Raw genomic sequence first — 13,472 nt, forward strand, 5'->3', positions numbered from 1 at the left:
ATTAGTATAGTCCATTTAAAAGAAATATGTGAACATTTAATATCCTGTACAATCTTTTTCACTTTACAACCGCACTTTGAAAAACAAATGTTGGAATCTGATTGGCAGCCATGGACAACTACTCTTCGTTTTCTTTGTAAAGGGGGCACTTCCAGATTACCCTCAGTTTAGAACCTAATCTGTGTTTTGTCTTGGCCTTCAGTATAACAATATTTCAATTTATTTAAGATTCCTCAGTTAAAGATAATTTATCATAACTAACAAAATGGCAAGAATAAATTGTCCACGATGGAAGCTGCTTTTTTTTTTATAGGACCCTAACTGATCTATAACTATTACTGGAAGTGTCATCTTACCCACTGACTCCTGATGTTCCTCCATCATCACCATCACCTCAGGTCCTGTGACCAAACATAATACACGGAGAGGTAACAGGATATTGGTATTATGTGAATTGCACCCACTGGCTCCCCCCTTGTACACACACCAGACTTCACTCGGCAACCAAACAGCAACCTTTATGCCTTCTACCCCTTCCTTTGGGACTCTATATCCAATACGTTATTCTACAGAGACATCTGTACTCATTACTCACCATAAATTCAGAAAGGTAGCCATTATTCCTTTCCTGTGCTTTATACAACTGGTTGGGACATGTCCTCTATAGAAGGTCTTGTTTATATCACAAACTGCCCTTACCTTACACGTATACAGTGACCCCCTGACCTACGATGGCCCCGACACAAGATCATTTCAACACGTTGAAGGCAACATCAACATACAATGCTTTTGTATGTCTGGGCCATCGCATAAACAGCTATACAGCAGCGCTGACTGCTTCAGCCACTGCCGGATAGCCGTTTACGGTGCCCCGTGTGGTCCGCTGACGATCACTTACCTGTCCTCGGGGTTCCGACGCGTCCTCTTCAGGATCCTCTGCATCGTCGGCGCTCTCCATCGTCGTCATTACGTCGCTGCGCACGCCGTCCCGTCATCCAATAGGAGCGGTGTGCGTATCGACATGATGGCAGTGACGGAGAGCGAGGATGCCGGGGAAGCAGAGGCCTTGCCGGAGCGTCGGAGACACCAAGGGGACGCGGTGACAGCGATGGAAGGCGACATCCAGGGCAGCAGTGACGAGCGGTGACGGTCCGGAGCGGCGGGGACACGCGAGTATAACCTCCAATACCAGTGGTCTTAAACCTGCGGACCTCCAGATGTTGCAAAACTACAACTCCCAGCAACATCTAGAGGTCCGCAGGTTGTAGACCACTGTCCTATACTTTACATTGCACGGATCCCTCAACATGCGATGGTTTCAACAAACGATGGTTCATTTGGAACGGATTACCATCGTATGTTGAGGGACCACTGTACTTTAAAATACTGTCAAAATGTGATGCTGACAGTCTACTTTTCTTTTACGCTCTATAGTTACAGGTTGACTAAGTTTGGACCATTAAAGTGAATGAGACTGTGTCGGTATGTGGATCCAGAATTTTAACAGGATTCTTCGTTTACACCGCCTGGGATTGTTGTCGTTGTAGAATATGTAATAGGTTTAAAAATAACTCACATCGTGTAATGTCCAAAGGCGTCCTCTGCTCCTTATACTTCTGAAGATTCATTTCATCCTCACATACAGGTTCAGTTTTAAAGGTGGACATGTTTCTACCCTAGGAAGTACCCAAAACACCCCAACACCACCAGTAGTTAGAGAGGATTTACTGAATGAATACATAGCAAGTTGCTGAAATAATATAATCACATTGTTGATCCTGAATTCTACCTACCTGATGTTCCTGTGGCAAAAGATGGTATTCCTGTGGATATCTGGCACCAAGACATATTTTACTGGAAACATCTGTAGGGAAAACACCCAGAACTGACATAGATTGTTTATTGGAAAACAAGCAATAAGATCCTTCCTGTCAGGTCTGACCGCTCGTGTGGGTAGAAGGTCAACATGGTGCCATATTGGTCAACTAAAATCATTAGGTTTGACAATGATTCAAGGATTACACAGGGTTCTAGTGTAAGTGTGATTATTGTAGTGACTCACTTGGACCAATGTCTTATATTGTTATAGGGTTCTCATCTAGGCACTTTACCTTCTATCCACAGAATAAGGAATAACATGCTGATAAGTTGGGATCTTACTGCTGGGCCCCCACTGATCCGTACAATAGGGGTAAAAAGTCCCCCGGAATAAATGCATGTACGGCCAGAGCTCTTATCATTGTCTATGAGACTTCTGAACACTGCTGAGCTCAGCTCTAGCCTTACTTTTTTTAAAGGGGTATTCCGGGCAAAAACCTTTTTCAGGATAGATGATAAGATGTCTGATCGCGGGGGGCCCGCTGCTGAGACCCTCCGCGATTTCCCTGCAGCATCCGCATTCAATGCGGGTGCTGAATCTCCAGTTTCGGAAACCTCCGGGTTTCCGGGACTGGGGACGTGACGTCACGCCACGCCCCCTCCATTCATGTCTATGGGAGGGGGCGTGACGTCCGTCACGCCCCCTCCCATAGACATGAATGGAGGGGGCATGGTGTGACGTCCCCAGTCCCGGAAACCTGGAGGTTTCCGAAACTAGAGACGCAGTCCCAGCAGTCCTTTGGATAGGGGATAAAATGTTTTTGCCCGGAATACCCCTTTAATTAATTAGATCACACACAGATGCCTATCTTATCATAATTGCTATAAGATAACTGATCACACCAGGCATTCTGCATTTCCAACTTTGGAAGTAGGGTAAGACGCTATGGGTAGCTTTGTGGAATGGCCATTTTAATCCTTCCAGGAAGCAGCCTTTTGTTTGGGCTTTAAAAGGCCTTTATCATCTATATCATCTCAGCTCTATGTCATGATCGGAGCCGAGTTAAAACAAATGATACCCGTCTCTTAGGTAATGGCTGGTTGCGAAGGTTTAAAATGAGGTTTTTCTTGTAAACGTAACAGTCGTAAAGGGCCAGGCTGAGCTGCAGCATGCAAACCTCCTTCTTCCCCCACTCATCGTTGCTCAGCAGAACTGATACCAAAGTTTTGGCCCACCTTCCTGGACGAAAGCAAGTGACATCGGCTGAGGCAGGACATCACGGTGGTTGGTGATCAGCTGAGGGGGCATTTACTTGCGTTTGTCCAGGAATGTGGGGGCCTCTCTGCTCCAAAGACGTGTATGTAGCTGGAGAAAAGGGGGTCATGGGGGTCAAAGCGGTCAGACCCCCACAATCATAAACTTGCTGTGGATAGGGGATAATTGTCTAAAAAGTTCTAAGTTCTACATATTGAGTATGTCATCTGCATCACAAATCCGTGGCAGGAAGCACTACTTCTATATTTGTTCTGACAGAGATTCCCCCCTCCCCTCTTTGTTGGCAATGTATTGGCTTTCTGGCTCAGATTTTTAGCTAAGCTAGCCCACTTCTCATTCTCTACATCTTCTGTACACGTGGCAAAGAAAGGGACTGGCTTAGCTAATAAACCAAGCAGGACAGCCAGTCCCCTTTAAAGAGGTATTTCGGTGGAAAACTTTTATTTTTTATATATATATATATATATATATATATATATATATATATATATATATCTCACAACTGGTGCCAGAAATTTAAACAGATTTGTAAATTACTTCTATTAGAAAATCTTAATCCTTCCAGTACTTATTAGCTGCTGAATACTACAGAGGAAATTATTTTCTTTTTGGGACACAGTGTTCTCTGCTGACATCACTGTCGAGGAACTGTCCAGAGCAGCATATGTTTGCTATGGGGATTTTCTCCTACTCTGGGCAGTTCCTAAAATGGACAGAGATGTCAGCAGAGAGCACTGTGCTTGTGATGTCAACAGAGAGCTCTGTGTTCCAAAAAGAAAATCATTTCTTCTGTAGTATTCAGAAGCTAATAAGTACTGGAAGGACTACGTTTTTTTTAATAGAAGTCATTTACTAATCTGTTTAACTTTCTGGCACCAGTTGATTAAAAAAAAAATTCCCACCGGAGTACCCCTTTAGGCTGAGTTTACACTTGTTTTTTTTTTCTGACAGTTTTTGGTATTCTGCCACTGCAGTTTTTGAGCAAAAGTCAGAAGTGGATAAGGGAGGAGAAGTATAAGTCCTTCCTTTATATGTCCTTTTCCTTTTGAATACACTTCTGGCTTTGGCTCAAAAAATTGAGTGGCAGTTTTCCAAAAACTGCCAGAAAAAAAAAAAAAGTGGAAACTTCGCCTTAAGCTCTCTGCCTGTGTCTGAACTATTGTATAAACAGAACTTCCTGGACCAGCACGGAGATCAGACATTGATGCTCATTTTCTGCCTAAAGTATTTAAGTATATTTTATTCATTTCCATTTAAAAAATGTGTAAATATTTTAGGTCCTGGACAATTCTTTTAATTTTACAAAGGCCGTCTGAAAAATGAACAGTGGAATCTGGTTGGCAGCCATGGACAAATACTTCACTCTATGAAACGTGCAGTACCTCCCGAATAACCTCAGATCACAACCTTATCTGTGTGTAGTATTAGTTCCTAGAATAACAATATTTTGCAGATTCCTTAAAGACAATATATCAAAACTCAATGAATGACAAAAATAAATTGTGCATCATAAAACCTTTTTATAAGGCCCTAACTGATCTATTACTATTGCTGGAAGAGTCCTCTTACCCACTGACTCCTGATGTTCCTCCATCATCACCATCAACTCAGGTCCTGTGACCTCTGTACAGGGCACAAACATAATATATGGAGAGATGTTAGGGTATTGAAATCATGTGAATTGCACCCAATGATCCCTCCTTGTACACACCCCAGACTTCACTCTCAGCATTGTGCTTGCTACTCTTTCCCCAAACAGCAACCTGTATGCCTTCTACCTCTGCCTCTTCACCTCTTTGCCTAATACTTAATTATACAGCTACATCTGCTCTTTACTATGTCATCATTAATTTAGAAGTGTTCCCACTATTCCTTTCCTGTGCAGCCATCTCTGCGTATGAATCTCCTACCTTGGTACACTCAGCAGTGTGCCCACTATTTCTATCACTCCTCCTCTGCTACCCTGTATACCCAGCATTGTGCTGCCTAATCCTTTCCAGTATAGACAGCATTGTGCCCACTACATACTACCAAATAAACTCTGAACTGTGCGAAAACAAATTCCCAGTACACTAAGCAACATGCTCATTAATCCATTCCTGTACACCAGTGTTTCCCAACCAGTGTGCCTCGAGCTGTGGCAAACCTACAACTTCCTGCACTGTGCCACCTATTCCTTTTATATACACCCAGCCCTGTGCCACATATTCCTTTTATATACACCCAGCCCTGTGCCACATATTCCTTTTATATACACCCAGCCCTGTGCCACCTATTCCTTTCATATAAACCCCTCCCTGTGCCACCTATTCCTTTCATATACACCCAGCCTTGTGCCACCTATTCCTTTCATATACACCCAGCCCTGTGCCACATATTCCTTTTATATACACCCAGCCCTGTGCCACATATTCCTTTTATATACACCCAGCCCTGTGCCCCCTATTCCATTCATATACACCCATCCCTGTGCCACCTATTCCTTTCATATACCTCCATCCCTGTGCCACCTATTCCTTTCATATAGACCCATCCCTGTGCCACCTATTCCTTTCATATACACCCATCCCTGTGCCACTTATTCCTTTCATATACACCCAGCCCTGTGCCACCTACTCCTTTCATATACACCCACCCCTGTGCCACATATTCCTTTCATATACACCCATCCCTGTGCCACCTATTCCTTTCATATACACCCATCCCTGTGCCACCTATTCCTTTCATATACACCCATCCCTGTGCCACCTATTCCTTTCATATACACCCATCCCTGTGCCACCTATTCCTTTAATATACACCCATCCCTGTGCCCCCTATTCCATTCATATACACCCATCCCTGTGCCACCTATTCCTTTCATATACCCCCATCCCTGTGCCACCTATTCCTTTCATATAGACCCATCCCTGTGCCACCTATTCCTTTCATATACACCCATCCCTGTGCCACCTATTCCTTTCATATACACCCATCCCCGTGCCACCTATTCCTTTCATATACACCCATCCCTGTGCCACCTATTCCTTTAATATACACCCATCCCTGTGCCCCCTATTCCTTTCATATAGACCCATCCCTGTGCCACCTATTCCTTTCATATACACCCAGCCCTGTGCCACCTATTCCTTTCATATACACCCATCCCTGTGCCACCTATTCCATTCATATACACCCATCCCTGTGCCACCTATTCCTTTCATATACACCCATCCCTGTGCCACCTATTCCTTTCTTATACACCCATCCCTGTGCAACCTATTCCTTTCATATACACCCATCCCTGTGCCACCTATTCCTTTCATATACACCCATCCCTGTGCCACCTATTCCTTTCATATACACCCATCCCTGTGCCACCTATTCCTTTCTTATACACCCATCCCTGTGCCACCTATTCCTTTCATATACACCCATCCCTGTGCCACCTATTCCTTTCTTATACACCCATCCCTGTGCCACCTATTCCTTTCTTATACCCCCATCCCTGTGCCACCTATTCCTTTCATATACACCCAGCCCTGTGCCACATATTCCCTTCTATGCACCCAGCCCTGTGCCACCTATTCCTTTCATATACACCCATCCCTGTGCCACCTATTCCTTTCATATACACCCATCCCTGTGCCACCTATTCCTTTAATATACACCCATCCCTGTGCCCCCTATTCCTTTCATATAGACCCATCCCTGTGCCACCTATTCCTTTCATATACACCCATCCCTGTGCCACCTATTCCTTTCATATACACCCATCCCTGTGCCACCTATTCCATTCATATACACCCATCCCTGTGCCACCTATTCCTTTCATATACACCCATCCCTGTGCCACCTATTCCTTTCTTATACACCCATCCCTGTGCAACCTATTCCTTTCATATACACCCATCCCTGTGCCACCTATTCCTTTCATATACACCCATCCCTGTGCCACCTATTCCTTTCATATACACCCATCCCTGTGCCACCTATTCCTTTCTTATACACCCATCCCTGTGCCACCTATTCCTTTCATATACACCCATCCCTGTGCCACCTATTCCTTTCTTATACACCCATCCCTGTGCCACCTATTCCTTTCTTATACACCCATCCCTGTGCCACCTATTCCTTTCATATACACCCAGCCCTGTGCCACATATTCCCTTCTATGCACCCAGCCCTGTGCCACCTATTCCTTTCATATACACCCATCCCTGTGCCACCTATTCCTTTCTTATACACCCATCCCTGTGCCACCTATTCCTTTCATATACACCCATCCCTGTGCCACCTATTCCTTTCTTATACACCCATCCCTGTGCCACCTATTCCTTTCTTATACACCCATCCCTGTGCCACCTATTCCTTTCATATACACCCAGCCCTGTGCCACATATTCCCTTCTATGCACCCAGCCCTGTGCCACCTATTCCTTTCATATACACCCATCCCTGTGCCACCTATTCCTTTCATATACACCCATCCCTGTGCCACCTATTCCTTTAATATACACCCATCCCTGTGCCCCCTATTCCTTTCATATAGACCCATCCCTGTGCCACCTATTCCTTTCATATACACCCATCCCTGTGCCACCTATTCCTTTCATATACACCCATCCCTGTGCCACCTATTCCATTCATATACACCCATCCCTGTGCCACCTATTCCTTTCATATACACCCATCCCTGTGCCACCTATTCCTTTCTTATACACCCATCCCTGTGCAACCTATTCCTTTCATATACACCCATCCCTGTGCCACCTATTCCTTTCATATACACCCATCCCTGTGCCACCTATTCCTTTCATATACACCCATCCCTGTGCCACCTATTCCTTTCATATACACCCATCCCTGTGCCACCTATTCCTTTCATATACACCCATCCCTGTGCCACCTATTCCTTTCTTATACACCCATCCCTGTGCCACCTATTCCTTTCATATACACCCAGCCCTGTGCCACATATTCCCTTCTATGCACCCAGCCCTGTGCCACATATTCCCTTCTATGCACCCAGCCCTGTGCCACCTATTCCTTTCATATACACCCAGCCCTGTGCCACATATTCCCTTCTATGCACCCTGCCCTGTGCCCTCTTCTCCTACCATATGCACCAGCCCTGTGTCCCCTTTACTCCCCTATGCACCCGGTACTGCACTGTCCTGTCCCTTCCTGTACTCCCAGCACCCTACCCACCACTGTTGTCCCCCCCCCTTCTTGATCAGAACAGTGGTCTCTTCCTCACCCCGTATAACACTGTCTCCGTTCACTCTGCTGAGTAGTGTGTCGCCACACTTTTGACGTCATCAATAGCGCCCCGCAAGTGAAGGATCATGGGAACCGTAGTCCACAGTGTGTACCCTAATTACTGCTGAGGACAGAGTCTCCGCCCCCTACTCTTTATTTGCGTCTGTCCGTACTCTGTGAGCTCCGCCCCCCGTGTCCTGGTGATAGAATTCAGTATTTCTGTAAATTAGCTGTGTGCTTCGTGAATGTAGAGAAGATGGGCACAACTGAGGCGCACACCACTGTCACCATGTACAACTACAGGACGCACCTTCTCGATCACAAGAATGTTTAAAAGAATAACATCACTTTACATTCTCAGGCTTTATTCACAAACAATATTGGTGCGTTTTTCATATTACTTTTAACTTTCTTTTTGTGCAAAGACACTGTGCAATATTGTAATGTATTCATGCAGTGTTTGGATTTTTAGCATTTGTGGCTTTTTAACCCCTTCAGGACGGAGCCCATTTTGGCCTTAAGGACCGGAGCGTTTTTTGCACATCTGACCACTGTCACTTTAAACATTAATAACTCTGGGATGCTTTTAGTTATCATTCTGATTCCGAGACTGTTTTTTCGTGACATATTCTACTTTAACATAGTGGTAAATTTTTGTCGATACTTGCATCCTTTCTTGGTGAAAAATCCGTAAATTTGATGAAAAATTTGAAAATTTAGCATTTTTCTAACTTTGAAGCTCTCTGCTTGTAAGGAAAATGGATATTACGAATACATTTTTTTTTGGTTCATATATACAATATGTCTACTTTATGTCTGCATCATAAAATTGACGTGTTTTTACTTTTGGAAGACATCAGAGGGCTTCAACGGTCAGCAGCAATTTTCCGATTTTTCACAAAATTTTCAAACTCAATATTTTTCAGGGACCAGTTCAGGTTTGAAGTGGATTTGAAGGGTCTTCATATTAGAAATACCCCATAATTGACCCCATTATAAAAACTACACCCCCCAAAGTATTCAAAATGACATTCAGTCAGCGTTTTAACCCTTTAGGTGTTTCACACGAATAGCAGCAAAGTGAAGGAGAAAATTCACAATCTTCATTTTTTACACTCACATGTTCTTGTAGACCCAATTTTTGAATTTTTACAAGGGGTAAAAGGACAAAATTTTTACTTGTATTTGTAACCCAATTTCTCTCGAGTAAGCACATACCTCATATGTCTATGTAAAGTGTTCGGCGGGCGCAGTAGAGGGCTCAGAAGGGAAGGAGCGACAAGGGGATTTTGGAGAGTACGTTTTTCTGAAATGGTTTTTGGGGGGCATGTTACCTTTAGGAAGCCCTTATGGTGCCAGAACAGCAAAAAAAAACCACATGGCATACCATTTTGGAAACTAGACCCCTCGGGGAATGTAACATGGGATAAAGTGAACCTTAATACCCCACAGGTGTTTCACGACTTTTGCAAATGTAAAAAAAAAAAAAAAAATTTTACCTAAAATGCTTGTTTTCCCAAAAAAATTGTATTTTTAAAAAGGGTAATAGCAGAAAATACCCCTAAAAATTTGAAGCCCAATTTCTCCCGATTCAGAAAACACCCCATATGGGCGTGAAAAGTGCTCTGCTGGCGCACTACAGGTCTCAGAAGAGAAGGAGTCACATTTGGCTTTTTGAACGCAAATTTTTCTCTGGGGGCATGCCGCATTTAGGAAGCCCCTATGGTGCCAGGAGAGCAAAAAAAAACCCACATGGCATATCATTTTGGAAACTAGACCCCTCGGGGAACGTAACAAGGGGTTAAGTGAACCTTTATACCCCACAGGTGTTTCACGACTTTTGCATATGTAAAAAAAAAATTTTTTTTTTACCTAAAATGCTTGTTTTCCCAAAAATTTTACATTTTTAAAAAGGGTAAAAGCAGAAAATACCCCCCAAAATTTGTAACACAATTTCTCCCGAGTACGGCGATACCCCATATGTGACCCTAAACTGTTGCCTTGAAATACGACAGGGCTCCAAAGTGAGAGCGCCATGCGCATTTGAGGCCTAAATTAGGGATTGCATAGGGGTGGACATAGGGGTATTCTACGCCAGTGATTCCCAAACAGGGTGCCTCCAGCTGTTGCAAAACTCCCAGCATGCCTGGACAGTCAACGGCTGTCCGACAATACTGGGAGTTGTTTTGCAACAGCTGGAGGCTCCGTTCTGGAAACAGTGGCGTACCAGACGTTTTTCATTTTTATTGGGGAGGGGAGGGGGGCTGTGTAGGGGTATGTGTATATGTAGTGTTTTTTACTTTTTATTTTATTTTTTGTGTTAGTGTAGTGTAGTGTTTTTGGGGTACAGTCGCACGGGCGGGGGTTCACAGTAGTTTCTCGCTGGCAATTTGAGCTGCAGCAGAAAGTTTGCGGCAGCTCAAACTTGCAGCCAGATACTTACTGTAATCCTCCACCCATGTGAGTGTACCCTGTACGTTCACATTGGGGGGGGGGGGGGGGGGGACATCCAGCTGTTGCATAACTACAACTCCCAGCATGCCTGTTGGCTGTCGGTGACTGCTGAGAGTTGCAGTTTTGCAACAGCTGTAGGCACACTGGTTATGTATCACTGAGTTTGTGACCTAACTCAGTGTTTCACAACCAGTGTGCCTCCAGCTGTTGCAAAACTACAGCTCCCAGCATGTACGGTGCATGGTGTACGGTGACTGCTGAGAGTTGTAGTTTGCAACAGCTGGAGGCACACCGGTCGTGAAACACTGAGTTAGGTAAAAAAAAACTCTGAGTTTCACAACCAGTGTGCCTTCAGCTGTTGCAAAACTACAACTCTCAGCAGTCACCGACAGCCAACGGGCATGCTGGGAGTTGTAGTTATGCAACCAGCAGATGCACCACTACAACTCCCAGCATGCACTTTAGCTGTTTGTGCAAGCTGGGAGTTGTAGTTAGACAACAGCTGAAGGTACACTTTTCCATAGAAAAAATGTGCCTCCAGCTGTTGCAAAACCATAAGTCCCAGCATGCCCATAAGGGAATGCTGGGAGTTGTGGTGGTCTGCCTCCTGCTGTTGCATAACTACAGCTCCCTGCATGCCCTTTTTGCATGCTGGGAGCTGTTGCTAAGCAACAGCAGGAGGCTGTCACTCACCTCCAACGATCCAGACGCTGCAGGTCAGTCCCGCCGCCGCAGCTGCTCCTGGGACCCCGATCCCAACAGGGGCGCCGGGGATCGGGGTCCCCAGCACCCGGGGTGCACGTCCCGCACCCGCTCACGTCCTCCAGAAGAGGGGCGGAGCGGGTGCGGGAGTGACACCCGCAGCAGGCGCCCTGATTGGTCGGCCGGTAATCCGGCCGACGAATCAGGGCGATCGTGAGGTGGCACCAGTGCCACCTCACCCCTGCAGGCTCTGGCTGTTCGGGGCCGTCAGAGACGGCCCCGAACAGCCAGTAATTCCGGGTCATCGGGTCACTGGAGACCCGATTGACCCGGAATCACCGCAGATCGCGGCGATCGCTGACATGGGGGGGGCATAATGACCCCCCTGGGCGATATGCCGGGATGCCTGCTGAACGATTTCAGCAGGCATCCGGCTCCGGTCCCCAACCGGCTAGCGGTGGGGGCCGGAATTCCCACGGGCGTATGGATACGCCCTCGGTCCTTAAGGACTCGGGATTCAGGGCGTATCCATACGCCCTATGTCCTGAAGAGGTTAAAATGCAGCCCTAGGAGGGTTTTTTTTCCCCCATAGGTGTATAAAAAATAATAATAATTAAGGGCCCTTTCACAATGTCATTGCACTCCAGTAAATGGAAAAAAATGTTTACATGTCCTATTTCTTTTTTCAGCTCAACTCTGGTAAAATATCAGATCCCCCTGATAGACCCCATTCAAGTCGACGGGATCCATCAGGACCTGGTGGTGTCACTTGCGCTCCAACCCATTCTGGGTCTGTTCTGCGCAAAAAAAAAAAAAGCCAATTGGACCCAGAATAGGACGAAGCACATCCCACCAGAAAACTCAATTTTTAAAATGTTAGAGAACAGCTGTTCCTAGATCAGTGTTCCCTAACCAGGGTGTCTCAAGCTCTTGCAAAACTACAACTTCCAGCATGCCCAGACAGTCTTTGGCTGTCCGTGTATTTATTTTAGTGATTTTCCAACCAAAAAACAAAGTAAACATAACAAAAAAGAAACAAATACACTCCAGGTAGCTGCATGGCCAGTTCCAGAAGGAGTAATTCAGAATGAGACAAGGTAATAAATTAGGCAGCAAAAAGCAGGATAAACAAACCAGACCATTCACACTCCGGTACGCCCTCTCTCCACTACCACTATAGGACAACCAGCCACAACAAATTAGACCGCCTGGGAGGAATGGCCAGGAGGATCCATTGAGGCCTCCAGTAGCAGCCAAGGAAACTACACCTTGTCAAATTTATTTGGGCATTTAAGACTAAGGTAGAGGAGGGTCTTCTACAATGGAACATATTTATTGACAAGGCTAATCCACCTAGAGAGAGGGGGGAGGGGGGAGAGTGTTTCTATGTCATCACAACCAATTTACATGAACAAAACAGTAAAAAGTGAATCAAAAGGCGTCTATGAGACTCTGACTCAACTCCATTGATAACACCCAAGAGGTAAACCTCAGGGGTAAGAAGAAATCCAAATGATCTGCCAAAAACTGCATCACCTCCCTCCAGAACTGGGGAACACTGGGGAGACTACACACCGCATGCATAAACAAACCCACCTCCGCAGAACATCTAAAACATCAGAGGGAAAACATACAAATATGCTCCAGTATTTCCAGGATATAGTGGAAAAATGAAACAGGATTGAATCAACAAGTCTCTAGCGTTAACTACAGTAGGATAATACGACCCTTCCACCTCCCTCCAATGTTCACTAGACAAGTCCGGAATATCTGCCACCCATTTCTCATATGCCAACTTGAACAGACTAGGCCCTAAACTATGGAGCAGGGCATAAGTTGAGTAAGGGGCCTAGAGAGGTTGGAAGGAGCCAGAAAGAGCTCTACCTCAGAAAAAGCAGAGGTAACCACCAAGGAACCAGACTGGGCCTGGAAAGCATGTCTCAACTGGAGATACCAGAAAAAGGCATTCCCAGGGACATGAT

General features: G+C 45.4%; 1 protein-coding gene across 1 annotated transcript in view; it reads right to left on the bottom strand.

Moving 5' to 3' along the window:
• The window catches only part of LOC130282797 (zinc finger protein 660-like), a 43,339-nt gene extending 34,949 nt beyond the window's left edge, over positions 1-8,390 (bottom strand). The window contains exons 1-4 of the mRNA XM_056531543.1: positions 8,333-8,390; positions 4,664-4,717; positions 1,794-1,864; positions 1,577-1,676 (exon numbers count right to left, since the gene is read on the bottom strand). Of these exons, the coding sequence (XP_056387518.1) occupies positions 1,577-1,676; positions 1,794-1,864; positions 4,664-4,697 (205 nt within the window). The 5' untranslated portion in view covers positions 4,698-4,717; positions 8,333-8,390. The remainder of the gene's footprint in view (positions 1-1,576; positions 1,677-1,793; positions 1,865-4,663; positions 4,718-8,332) is intronic.
• Between the last annotated feature and the right edge of the window lie 5,082 nt (positions 8,391-13,472).

The sequence above is a fragment of the Hyla sarda genome, chromosome 7 (assembly GCF_029499605.1).
Source record: "Hyla sarda isolate aHylSar1 chromosome 7, aHylSar1.hap1, whole genome shotgun sequence".
Taxonomy (NCBI): Eukaryota; Metazoa; Chordata; class Amphibia; order Anura; family Hylidae; genus Hyla; species Hyla sarda.